Consider the following 13916-nt stretch of genomic DNA (forward strand, 5'->3'; position numbering starts at 1 on the left):
ATTAAAAAAAAAAAACCTAATTAGCATATTCAATAAACTGGTCAAAAAAAGAAGAGAAAAACTCCAAATCCTTTTGGAATTAGGAATTTATAATAACTCTTGATAAGTCCTATCAAAAGAAGGTATTGGAATTGTGCACATATAAAGAACTTATTGCTTAAGTAAGTTTTTGTGGGCAAAGTAGATTTTAATCAACCGATATCGACACTTCAACGACCAATCCATGAAACTCTAAATCACGGTACGTCTTTTCTAAACTTCTATTGTTCTATATTTAATATTTACTTGTAAATTTGTTTATAACCAAGACGTGTGATAGCTTTTTAGTGATCAATTTAGTAAAACGTATCGTCTGCTGGTTGAGAACAGAGTTTTGGTTTGGGATATTATTGAAACATAGTTTTTTTCTACGGGTAATCTTTTTTACCCATTGCAATGTCTTAGCCTATTAGCCTAGATCGATCACGACATCACGTGATAAGTTAAGTACGATCAATTGGCACAAAATGTAATAGAGTTATATGCTCAGATCCTTTTTTTATTGGTAGACTGAAGAAGAATCATCTCTTATTTTTTTACACTTAGATAAGATTTTCGTAAACTACAAAATTAGATTTGGATGTATTTCATATTATTTTATATATCAAGTATCAACAAATCACCGAATTGATATCAAACTTTTGGTTACTATTATACACGTTTATGTTTATCTATTTATATATATATAAATAAAAGATATTTCTTTAGAGATATGTGAGACACAAAAAAGATCTAACACAACAAAAAGGAAATGCTAAAACGTCTCAAAGGTTGGACCTAGATTAGGGCTTAAAGTTGGATTAAGAATGACCAATTAAGGAAGGTTAAAAAGTGTATAAGTTAGGACTTAGGAGTAAGAAAGGTCGCAATCAAAGACAGCTCGCACGAGCGTTGCGTGCTTGATAGAGACACCAAATCCGGTTTTAATGGGGAACAAACTTACTTTCACTTTCTCTCCACTTGTTTTGTTTGTTTTTTTTTAATTTAAAATTTAAAATTTAGTTCTTGTTACACATTTTTACTTAATTTTTCCTCACGTTTTTAGTTTTTTCGGTCTCTTTCAGCAGCCTTCCAGGTGTAACTGGGCACACATTAGCTTGGCTAACCTTTAACCAGGTGTTTTCCTTTTTTTTATATAATATAAGATATTTTTTAGGATAAATATTTGTAGTAATGGAAAGTTTATTAAAATTTCCTATACTATACTGGTTTACCATTGGTATATATTAGTGCTGATTTCGATTTTTATTTAAATAAATTAAATAATTCTCAAGTAAGATTTGATAAATTTTTATCATAGCAATTTCCTATTACCAGTTAAAAATACATACTTTATTAATAACTTTATTTATAACTGTATATTACATTTAAAATTCTGTTGAGAAAATCCACTGAACAGATATATTTTGGCAGCCCGTTTTAATCTTTTTTTCAAGAATTGTTAAATAAAAAAAACCAAAGAAAGAAAAGAAAGAGACGTCAAAGAAAGGATCTCTTCTGACTCAATTTCGGAGCTCTCTCTCTATAAATAATACCTCTCTCCTTCACACTTTTATCGCAACTAAAAAAACTCAAATAAACATCACTTCCTTTTCTCTTCTTCACTTTCCTCGAATCTTGTCTCTCATTCGTTATTTTCGCCTCCTCTTTGATTCAAAGTTTGCTCCTTTCTTCTCCAACTTGGTCTCTACTCCTTAACCGAACTCTCTTTGCAACTCAAATCATCCAAATCTTTAGGATCAAGATAAGGAATCTTTTTGAATATCCGGACACGAAACCGAGTCGATGGATCAAAAAGTAAGACAGTTTGAGGTTTACACTCAAGACGGAAGCGTTGATCGTCACGGAAATCCAGCAATCCGGGCCAAAACCGGCAAATGGCTCACTGCTATTCTCATTCTAGGTAAAATTCTATAGATACTCAAAATACACTGTTCTTGGTATTTAAGTGTTGTGTTTGAGATTCTAAAGAAATTTTGGTTTTTTTTTTGATAAATATAGTGAATCAAGGGCTAGCGACGCTTGCCTTCTTCGGTGTAGGAGTGAATTTGGTTCTGTTTCTAACGAGAGTGATGGGACAAGACAATGCAGAAGCTGCAAATAATGTCAGTAAATGGACAGGAACTGTTTATATCTTCTCTTTGCTTGGTGCTTTCCTCAGTGACTCTTATTGGGGACGTTACAAGACTTGTGCAATCTTTCAAGCAAGTTTCGTTGCCGTAAGTCCCATTTCAACAACACTATACTCTGTTTTATTTTAAAGTTTGTGTCTTGAGCCAAAAGTTAACATTTTTTTTATGGGTTATATAGGGATTGGTGATGTTATCTTTGTGTACTGGTGCTTTCTTACTCGACCCAAGTGGTTGTGGTATTGAAGAAATTTCGTGTAAGCCTCACTCGACGGTCAAGACGGTTCTTTTCTATCTATCGGTGTATCTGATCGCGTTAGGGTATGGTGGCTATCAGCCAAACATAGCTACTTTTGGAGCTGATCAGTTTGATGCAGATGACTCTGTTGAAGGACACTCAAAAATGGCGTTTTTCAGTTACTTTTACTTAGCTCTGAATCTGGGATCGCTCTTCTCCAACACCGTCTTGGGTTACTTTGAGGATCAAGGCAAATGGCCGCTAGGGTTTTGGGCCTCTGCTGGCTCTGCTTTTGCAGGTTTAGTACTTTTCTTGGCTGGGACGCCAAAGTACAGACATTTCACGCCTAGAGAGAGTCCTTGGTCTAGATTCTGCCAAGTCTTGGTTGCTGCAACTAGAAAAGCCAAGATTGATGTGGACTATGAGGACATGAATCTTTATGATTCCGAGACTCAACGAACTGGAGATAAGAAGATTCTTCATACCAAAGGTTTCAGGTAGATAATTGCTCTAAAGATTTTCTTGAAATCTCTGATGTTATCTTCAAGATCACCTTCTAACTCTTTTTTTGTTTGTTTGTCTGATGCAGATTCTTGGATAGAGCTGCGATTGTTACGCCTGATGACGAGGCCGTGAAGGTGGAGACCGGATCTACTTACGATCCATGGAGGCTCTGCTCAGTGACTCAAGTTGAAGAAGTGAAATGTGTTTTGAGACTCTTACCAATTTGGCTCTGCACCATTCTCTACTCAGTGGTTTTCACTCAAATGGCTTCATTGTTCGTCGAGCAAGGCGCAGCCATGAAAACAAACATCAAAAGCTTCCGGATTCCAGCTTCCAGCATGTCGAGTTTCGACATTCTCAGCGTTGCCTTCTTCATCTTTGCTTACAGGCGGTTTCTCGACCCGCTCTTTGCAAGACTTAACAAAACAGAGCCAAACAAAGGTCTCACTGAACTTCAAAGAATGGGGATTGGGCTCGTGATTGCAATAATGGCGATGATATCAGCGGGAATCGTAGAGATATACAGACTGAAACACAAGAGTTCGGTTTCAAACTCGAGCTCATTGAGCATATTCTGGCAAGTGCCTCAGTACATGATGATAGGTGCATCAGAAGTGTTCATGTACGTTGGTCAACTCGAGTTCTTCAACAGCCAAGCTCCAACCGGGTTAAAGAGCTTTGCAAGCGCGCTATGTATGGCTTCGATATCGCTTGGGAACTATGTAAGCAGTTTGCTTGTTTCCATTGTCATGAAGATCTCTGCAAGAGATGAGTTGCCTGGCTGGATCCCTGGGAATCTCAACAAAGGACACTTAGACAGATTCTACTTCCTTTTAGCTGGTCTAACCGCAGCTGATTTTGTGGTTTACCTGGTCTGTGCAAAATGGTATAAGTATATCAAGTCTGAAGCAAGTTTCTCCGAGTCCATTGCTGAAGAGGAAGTCTGAGTCAGCGCCAAAGAGTTTTTGCGTTTTTACGCCGTGAAGCTCTGGACAGTAAAATGTCCAAAGCTGAGCTTGTCCTGTCGTATAAACTGGTCTTGTGGTTGTTATTTAAGGCTATTCTTGTGCAAAGTTTTGTTAATGTTACTGAATAAAGACAGTTGATGGTTCCATTCACAGTTATTGTAACTTTTTCTCATATAATAGGTTGGCTAGTAATGTGATAAGACTTTGAATCAGGCAAGCCTAAACAGTTAATATAGAACAGGAAAAATTACATTATAAAATCAAGATCTTATTGTCTGAGTGAAACCAGGGATTGTTAATGATAAAACTGCAGAAAAAAGCTTTGCGGAAACTATTTAAACCAACTTTACTGATTTCTACCGACTAACTTACAGCCTGAGAAGAAGCCAAACGTGCATGCTTAGGCCTTCATGGTCTGTCTGGTACTCGGTGTCCCTGGAGCTGTTGCTTCGACTCAGAGTTTCACAGATTATACGAAAATCTTGATTTGCCACACATGTTACAGTTAAAGAGACGAGAGCAGAATCTCTTCCTCTATCTCTCTCTGGTTCATCGTTTGTCGAAGAAGGGAACTTGTCAAAGAATTTGTCTTGGTAGCTGTTTTTAGCAAGAGACAATGGAATTGATGTGCATTGAGTTTTGTCCTTCAAATCATTTTCGTTAAGAGTATCTTCCTGAAGATGGCATCCTTTGCATCGACCGTTGAAAGTCTGGCTTTAGACGCTTGTTTGGCATCCCAGCGAACGATCTAATCATCAACACGAAAAAAAAACCGGTTCTAAATTATGTATCACCTATTACAAATCTATTTCGATAATCAAAGATGAAAAAGGACAAACCGTGGAGATTCTTGTCTTCTATGCAATGGAAGCATTGATCTCACACTACACAGTGCTCTCTCAGCAGCCTAAAGGTAAGAACATCAGACAAAGGGAACCATGTGATCAGAATAAACCCGAGGCAAGGATTTAGTAAAGTTACCTGCATTCTAGCTTCGTCCCATGTCGATCCAACTCCTTCCCCTAGAACACGGCCATCTATTTCAACCTGAAACACAGTACAACGGGAATCAAGAGGGTCTGCACTTCAGATACTGCAAACCAATTGGAATAGAATGATGGCCGTTAAGAACATCTAATGATTCTTTCTCTTTTAATAACTGCTGTCCAGAATTGAATGAAAATTTCCTATCTATCATTTCAACAAATTTAACACTTCTGTGTTATAATCTCCATGAGTGCGAACCTGAGCATGTAATTCATCTCTGTGGACCATGTCAGATGGAAGTGGACGCTGAGATTGAAAAGCCATCTCAAAACCCTCCGATGCACACTGGAATTTGGTTACAGACAGTTATCAAAGATGAGAAAAATGCTATGAGGATGTGAGCAAGCAACAGTATCAAGATAACGGAGATACATACCAATTCCCTGAGCGCAGTAATGGAGCCGGTGTGCCTCAGAGAGCCTTCTAGTCTCGGATCTGTAGGTCTAGATGGAATTGGCATCGCTGTTTCATCTCTGGCAAATGGCTGATTATCAAGCGTATTTGCATTTCCCATAACCATATTTCCATTGCTGAAGGGGCTAGCATCTCTATGGCTTGGACCTGGGTCACCATTTACACGGGACAGATAAACATCTGCAGAAAAGGAGTAAGAAACTCAAGAAACTGGAAACAAAGAAAAACAAATACACAGATAAAGCCTTATCCTAAAGACAATGTGAATGAATCCATCCAATTTCTAAGCCAACTGCCCACAGATCCAAGATAGGTCTCACCCTTATAAGGGGAAGGGACCCACAGCCACAGTTACATTTAAGTTCAAACACCATCTGTTGATGTGATAACATAACATACCGACACACAGCCATCTGTGGTGGCAGTTACCATACTCATTGATATAAACCCATTTATGAGAAAACCAACGGGAAGTTCAAACAATATCTCAAAAAGTATATCTTCAGAGAAAGCTTAAAACGCGAGTAAATCATGAGTCAGAACGTCTTACCAGCTAAGTTCTGGATAGAAACTTCAGCAGCCTTATGCAGGGCTTCTCGTCTCGATTTGCCAATCCCTTCTCCAATTTTTTCACCAGAAAGCCAAGTCTGCAAAGAACAACGTAGATTAAGAGGATAGTTGACACAATCAGAGATGGTCTCAAAGATGTGGCACAGCATCATAAATTCTACCAAATTACTCAGAGCATATAATATCCAAGAGCGAAAGGTTGGTAAGTGCAAACAGAGTTTGAAAGCTATAATAACCTCAACAGAGAACCGCAAATCTGTACTAGCAACCAAACCCGGCTTGTACTCCACCTACAATGTCATGGAATATATAAAAATTTACTCGTAAATGGAATTAATGGTAATCATGATGACATTCACACACCTTAGTTCCACATTTGACAGCAATATCATGTAGAACTTCAGCTGGATTCTCTGCTGCTTGGACATTTCGTCCAGATATGAAGTCAACATCACTGTTCCTAGAAGAAGATTGATTCCAAGATGCCTCCTCCCCAAAAAACGAATGAGAGCCTGGAAGATTGTTGTTTGACCGTAACTGTTCATCTCTCCGGAGCGACTGCAAGTATATGACGGTGAGCACAAAGACCGAAAAAGTTGACGATTCCAAATCATTGGTCAATAAAATTAGTAGTACCTCCTTTGGCGGCCTGCGATTTTCATGAAGCATCCTGTCAGATTGAGTTGAGTTATCAATCTTAGAAAAAAAGGATGGATGTCGAGGCCTGTTCTTTTCCATATGTATCATTTCAGAATCCAACGGATATTCTTTGGAGACTGTTCGACGAAGTGGAGCTTGATCCATCTCCTCCTCAACAGGAAACCAACCATTTCTTGGCTGCACATGTGGTGGTGGAGCTTGAACTGGAGGTCTCTGAGGAAACGGAGGTTCACTTGGAGCAGGATCTCTAGTATCTTGTCCGTGCTGCAATATGAGGAGCCTCCTCCTAGTATCTGGATCTAACTCTGATTCAGGTACCTCACCTTCCTCTCTAGCAGGAGAACTCTGCAAGCTTGGTTCTGAAGGAAGCATGTGTTTAGCTATTGGTGTCGGTTGTTGAAACTGAATACTTGGAAAGGCCATAGCTGACGGCTGTGGTGCTTGTTGCACGACTGGTACTGGTACTGGTATTGGAACTGAAACAGAAGAAGCAGAAGCCATGGGGTACTGAACGGGAGCACTTATCCTTGGGTCTATATTTGCTGCCGGAAGGACAACTGAAGATGCAGAAATTGCCTCCTGAATAGAAGAGAAAAACGTATTTAACCCTCATCATTGGGCAGAAAAAGTTAAACCAGAAGACAAGTTTACTGGAGTTGTCATCCTTAATGGATCACCACAGTAACTTTGTAACAATCGAGCCTAAAAGTGTAATTACCTTTAGTCTTCTCTCCACTTCAGCATCAGCCATCCCATCAAAAGTAAGTGGATCTTTGTTCCCATTTAAACCCGATGTTTCATCCTATGTATATTGAAATGAGAATGAGCTACTGGGAAGCAGTTTGAAGAGTAGTAAATTTTATATTGTAGCGTAGAAATGACAACGCTCCCAGAATGCTTGCAAGAGAATAAAAAAATTATCTGCTCGATATCATTAACAAGAATCACAACTAACCTCGGAGACCAAGTAATGGCTGACATCAGGCGGAGAGGGAATATCCTCAACATCATTCTCATAAGATATTTCAGCAATCCTTTGTAGCAGACTATCATCGAAATCCCTGTTACAAAGTTCAGAATACCATTTCACCGTCAGAATGTACTAGGGAAGCCCTTGATCTAGTAGAGATGTCACTGAAAATGAACGTCTATAATCAAATTTTACATCTTACCTGAAAAATCCACCTCTGACACCACAAGCAACATTTCTGGCAACACATAGCACCGGTGTTGCAGCAGCCTACAGAAAAGGAAATGAGCTATAAGTAACCCCATTCATTTAAAGGATTCAAGACTATGGCTTCTATACGTATTAGGCCCAAACCAAGCCCACAAAGACCCTTGTGTAGAACTCACCACAAGAGCTACCCTACAGCTTAGGATGCGCTTAGGTCTTATAAGGCTTGGATTTGTTTCCTTCTATACAATGTGGATTCTTTGTATACAAATATCAGATCAGATTCACATGCTTCTGCAATTTTCATGACAGATTTCAACCAAAGTAAAAATTATACTTACTTCAGCCTGAGGAGAATAATAGGGAGCAAATGCAGGAACCACATGCACCCTCGGCTGATCCTTCTCATCCCAAACTTTCAGTCGATCATCAATTACCAGTGCCATCTTTGGATGGCAGGTTGCATCGAGAAACACATTGAACAGTGATTTTTTTAAACCTGTGGTGTTTAATTACAAGCTTGTAAGAAATGATACCTTGATGAATAATAAGCAGGTATAAGTTAATGATTAAAAAGTGTACCAGGTTTCACACAAACAATGCGAGTCAGCAAGTCGTTTACGTTGATCAAATTCCCTTCTGGATCAAGGAGCCTCCACATCTCTAAGGCGTAATCTCTTTCAGCCATCGTGCAAACATATACTTCAAAACGCTTGCGCCCTTTTGCGGTCAAATAGCTTCGAAGTTCCTCCCATGAAGGCCTCAACCTCACAAGAACACTTGTATCACGAATCTGTGTGCAAAGATAGGAATTGAGTTTCAACCACAAGAATCAAGAACAATCTAAGTGCTCAAGAAAGGTACATATACTAACTTCAAGAGTTGCATACCATCGGATTAATGCGAGTCAGGATAATATTCTTTTCTTGCAACCTTATCAGGGGGCGAACAAGAGGCTGATGGTTGTCAGACAAGGCAGGTACAATTTCAGATTGAACCTTAATCACCTCCCCGTTTTCAATAACCTGGTCACTTTCAACATATTGCTTCAATAGATTTTTGTCATCTTGATAACGCTTCATCTCAGCCCCCATAACGGCAATGCGTTGAGGGTCCACCTCGTTGTTTATTCTCCGCTGCAACACCTCAATCCTATCCTCAAATGAGCGCATGGTATTTGCCACTACGAGGGTCTCATCAAGATCAAAGACAATACCCAGACATCTAAGGTTCAGCATGACCAGACAGGAATCGTATATTCCAGGAGCAACACTAAATCCCCAGAAACAAGGACGGTCATTCTTGATATTTTCCGAATACATGGCAACCAAATGGAGCTCTTCGTCACCCAGGAGCATCACTGCTGTCTGCAAGAACCAAAAAGGTTAAAAAGTTACAAATATGAGAATCATCTGTCACATAGCTCATATCCAATCCCGTTAAGCTAATTCAGTCAATTATGTATTCCGACATTAAACCACACAAGATTTAACCTCCACTACACTATCTTGGAATCCAAAGCCTCAAACTTGATGCAACTCTGATAATAAGGAAGTTAAGTGATGACCGAAAATCCAAGTTTTCATTAGTTTAGTTCTTGAAATCTATGTCAGGGTAGGGCTTAAAAGGTTCCATAAGGTTTAGTATACCTTGTTGTCCCTGAGGCAGGACGAGTAGAAGAGACTGAGTGGCTCCTGAGCAGGAGAAGCCGAAGCTTCCAATTTGAAACAAAGGCCACAAGATGAAACTGTAGTGAGTACTGCAAGAGGAGGACATCTCTCGCTGGGTTGAGAAAAATGGCTAATTCTGATTCCCATCTTCACTTGCTCCATTACTTTCTTCTTCCTCTGCTTGGTAACATCGTCTTCTTGCTGCTGCTGTGATTCAGTTGGAGGGTAAATCTCCAATTCTCCAACTCTCCCATCTTCATGGTACACTTCTACTCTATTACTATTGTACATAACTTGACTTCTCCTTCTTCCTTCTTAATCAGAAAGTTTACAGATCAATGGATGTCTTTTGTCTCATCTCAAATTCGTTCAACAAAATCTTTACTTTTTTTCGTTGTCCCTTGGCTTGATTGATTGATTGATGACCAGTCCACACAAGTTTTTGAATTGGATCCGAGTTTATCTTAGCAAAAATCAAGAAAAAAAAAGAGTCGATTTGATGGATGGATAAAGAAAAGGATGGAAATTTAGTGTTTGTTTTTTTAGATTTTGTTCCCTTTGAATGTAGATCTGTAATACCGATGAATCCAAAGAGAAAATAACTCTAATTCTTCTTCTTCTCCGATGAATCTGTTGTTGATAGGAAAAAAGTTTATTGGGTGATATTAGATATTTGGGGTTTTTTTTTTCGTTCTAAAATCAGAAGCGGACGATATTGCGAGAGAAACCCTAGATCCAGAGATAACCAAAGAGTCAAGATTGTGAATACGCAATAACCCTCGTCACTGGGTTTTAAAGGGAAACACGAAGGTCCCCTTCATTGTTTTTTCAACCATTTGTTTTTATTATTTTTAATATATACTATTTTTATAATTAATAAATCCTTAAATAGTTTTCGTATCAAACTCCAACCCGTCAAATTCTGGTTCTCGACTCTTACCGTACTTGTTGAATTATGTACTTAAAAATTCAGATACCAGCGGAAATTAATATTTCACCTATTCTTTTTTGGTTTTTTAAATGAACAAGTACAATTTATTCAAAGGTTAACAAAAAATATATTACTATGTGTGTTTTCACAAATGCATTACTAATTAGGTTGTTTTGGTGAAAAGGATATGTGAAATACTTCTTCATCAAAATAATGTTTTGGTATAGTTTATTTTACAGTCTATACACCTTAATTTTTCTTAAAGTTCCTATATATAAAGTTTTTAAAATAATAAACAACTTTTTTAAATAACCGTTAAGTATCTGTTATACAATTCTATCATAAAATTTAGCTAAAACTCTTTTAAAAAGTAATTTATTATGTGTTGTTTATGTGTCTGTACTATTAAAACACATGTATTTTTTGTTGCCAAACATGTTTTATCAAAAAAATATTTCTCTAAAATATTTATATGTTTAAACCTGTTACCAAATATTTTATGTAGTAAAATATGTCTTACTAAATATATTTCTTGAATTTATCTATACTATTAAATCTGTTTCTAAATAGCACAATTTGCAAAAAGAATTTTTTCTAAACTTATTAAATCAGCAAAAATTCAAATTATGTTTTATTTTAATTTTACACCAAGCATTTAACCAGCAACAAACTTGTTTATCTTATACCTAATTTACTAGATTTTGAGTACACGTTACGCGTGGATATTTTGTTGATAAAATTATATGCAATTAACTATATTTATTAAGATATAAATTTTATATATTAGTATTTTAATAATATATTAAAAATGTTATGGTGTTAATCTAATAAGTTTTATATAAATTGTGAGGTTTCAACAGTTTTGTTTTGAATCTATATAGAATATATCATATTTTTAAAATATATTATTTGATCAAACACTTATACGTTAATATACCAAAACAAACTAAAAATTTAACAAATTAATCAAATACTATTTTTTAAACATATTATTAACATGATGATAAAATATTATACATTCACTTCTTTATATCATGCAGATAATTTTTTATTATTTTCACTTTTATTCTATTTATGTATGTTCTTTAAAAACAATAAAAACAATAAATTTTAAATTTTAATTTTTTCCGTCTCTTCTTTAACCGATACAAACTTTTAATTTGATATATAATTGAAAAAATAAACTAATAAATAAAATGTTTGCTTTGAGATTAATAACAATTTTAAATTTGAAACCAAAATAATAGTTGAATATAAAATAAATAAAATCACACAAAGTTTATGAATTAAATATATTTTTATCAATTGGTGGTTTAAACATTTAAATAAATTTTCAATGATTATACGTTATCTCTTCTAAATTTTGTTTCATCATGTTCATTTTTATTCTTGTTATATCTGTTTTTCAATGAATATATCATATTTATTTTTTTAATGATTTTTGTATGATTATATTCACTTTCATCATATTCATTATTACTTCTTCTAATTATAATTGAATAGACAAAACTGATACAATTTAATACATACAAATTTAGAAAAATGAAATAACAAAATTGAACAACCCAAAATAAAGAAGTTATACATCAATTTATTACAATTCCAAGTCGAATATACAAAATATAATTTTTTGATTATTTGTCATAATATATTACTTGAGATTATGTGAAAATATGTTTTATATATGTGAAAAAAAAAATAGATGAATATAAATCATAATAATTAGTTATTTAAAATTCTACGTGAAAAGCCTTAAGATCAAATAACTTAAACTTATATAAGTAACAAATTTTTATTTATTGATAATTAATTAAGTTTATAGATACTCATTGGTAATAAAGTTTCATTTTTGGGCTTGTTAGGTAGACAAAAAGTATTTGTTCGGATAAATTATTATTTAGTTGACTACAAATGAGTGTGTAGTTAAGATAATTTTTTCAAAATTCATGTATTTTAAAGTATGTAAATATACTTTTTTCATAATAAGCACTTATTTGAATTAAATTTAATTTCAATTACTTTTATTAGTTATTACCAACAAAAAAATGAATAAATATACTAGTTTCTAATTTATATTATAATTGTTTGACTGCAATGAATATTCAATACCGCAAATCTACGATCAATATGTAATGTACTCATTGGTAATGAAGATTTTAAAACTGTCTTTAAAAATCTTATGTGAACACCCTCAGAAGCATTTAGCTTCAACTTTTAATGTGTATAAGAAGATATATATATATATATATATATTTGTCTGTTTTACACTCGCCCCTCTCGCAATAGCACTTTCCTAACCTACATTCTCCTACACTTTACTAGCATATATATATATATATATATGTATATATCACTTTGTAGTTGAAATATATTTAAACATGCATAGTCGCAACTATGAAATTGCTTAAAAAAAAATTTCAATAATCAAATGGGGAAAAATAACAATTTTGATTTACTAATATTGTTAATTTATGTTGGTAAGTAGCGTGATGAAGTTAAGAATTGCATATAATCGGGGATTCAGTAGGAAGAACAAGTGTATTATTATTTTCTTTTTTGAAATCGATTAATTAGTTGAACACACGCATTTTCCATTAATACAATGATTAAATTGTTCAGGGCATATAAGATCACAATCTTTGTCCGTCTTGCACTCTGGCCTCTCGCAATAACACTCTCCTAGCCTACATTCTCCTAGTCCTCTCTGGCCTGTTTCTCTGAAACACCATGACTCACAGAATTCTGGTGTCGAGCATGGTGGGTTTATACCTCCGAACGCCTTAATCCCATAGATGTTTACTAACAATAATATGTCTGTTAATCAATAGCAAACACAATTTAGTTGGTTTACTAAATCGATTTAAGAAATTTGAATATATAAAGAGAAGTATATATATAAGTAAGAGCTAACATATGAGAGATAAAAGACGAAAGTGATGAAGATTGGTGTCTTTAATGCCGCCATGTCTCTTGCCTGAAAGTTTGGAATATGAGAGTTAAGTTTCTCGTTTAGAGTTTGTAAATACGTTTTGATAAAGTTTACATGGTTCTTTGGATGCTTATATAATGTGTATTGGAGCATGAAGATGGAAATTTAGTTAATGCAAATTTTGACTCTGACCTTTGACAAAATAAGATTCTTACAAAAAATGTAATGTATTTTAAATTAATAACAGTAAAGTATTTTTTGACCAAAAAACAGTAAGATATTTTGGTATTGATTGTAATTATTCTAGTAACATAAACATTTTCTCAAAAAAATCTTTGAGAAGTTCTATGGAGATAACCCATGAGCATGTCCTTCACTTATGGACGAATGAAGTACTTCCGTTCGAGAAGGGGTTCGTCACGTGCATATAGAGGAACAACGATATGTCTGCAAAACACAAATACAAAAATCAAAAAAAAAAAAATCAAAATCAAACTTGTATAAATGCTGATATTTAAACATTATCACTTTATCATTTGCTAAACAACTTTCATGTGAACTCATTGCTACCCATAAATTTCCGAAAGACCTGCCATAAGTTTTGCTTAATCTTTTTTTGAATCATCTGTATACAATATTG

At 35.1% G+C, this 13916-nt stretch overlaps 2 protein-coding genes across 3 annotated transcripts; one reads left to right on the forward strand and one right to left on the reverse strand.

The window, feature by feature from the left end:
- The first annotated feature begins 1605 nt into the window (after positions 1 to 1605).
- On the forward strand, positions 1606 to 4028 carry LOC18028535 (protein NRT1/ PTR FAMILY 7.2). Its single transcript, XM_006413684.2, has 4 exons — positions 1606 to 1942; positions 2041 to 2258; positions 2350 to 2903; positions 2996 to 4028. The coding sequence occupies exons 1-4, from the start codon at positions 1825 to 1827 to the stop codon at positions 3855 to 3857; spliced, it is 1752 nt and encodes a 583-aa protein (XP_006413747.1). The 5' UTR covers positions 1606 to 1824; the 3' UTR covers positions 3858 to 4028.
- A 61-nt stretch (positions 4029 to 4089) lies between these two features.
- On the reverse strand, positions 4090 to 10162 carry LOC18028536 (RNA polymerase II C-terminal domain phosphatase-like 1). Of its 2 annotated transcripts, XM_006413686.2 has the most exons (17): positions 9996 to 10162; positions 9396 to 9879; positions 8637 to 9113; positions 8329 to 8539; positions 8088 to 8245; positions 7742 to 7809; positions 7525 to 7630; positions 7288 to 7371; positions 6546 to 7148; positions 6273 to 6467; positions 6146 to 6199; positions 5890 to 5986; positions 5302 to 5519; positions 5124 to 5210; positions 4860 to 4925; positions 4718 to 4785; positions 4090 to 4626 (listed from the first exon to the last, which is right to left on the reverse strand). In XM_006413686.2, exons 2-17 carry the CDS (start codon positions 9705 to 9707, stop codon positions 4539 to 4541), a joined length of 2892 nt encoding a protein of 963 aa, XP_006413749.1. In that variant the 5' UTR covers positions 9708 to 9879; positions 9996 to 10162; the 3' UTR covers positions 4090 to 4538. The 2 variants fall into 2 exon arrangements, with proteins under 2 accessions (XP_006413749.1, XP_006413748.1); XM_006413685.2 differs by having other exon boundaries at positions 5302 to 5486; positions 9396 to 10162.
- Positions 10163 to 13916: the final 3754 nt, after the last annotated feature.

The sequence above is a fragment of the Eutrema salsugineum genome, unplaced genomic scaffold (genome assembly GCF_000478725.1).
Source record: "Eutrema salsugineum unplaced genomic scaffold, Eutsalg1_0 scaffold_1, whole genome shotgun sequence".
Classification (NCBI taxonomy): Eukaryota; Viridiplantae; Streptophyta; class Magnoliopsida; order Brassicales; family Brassicaceae; genus Eutrema; species Eutrema salsugineum.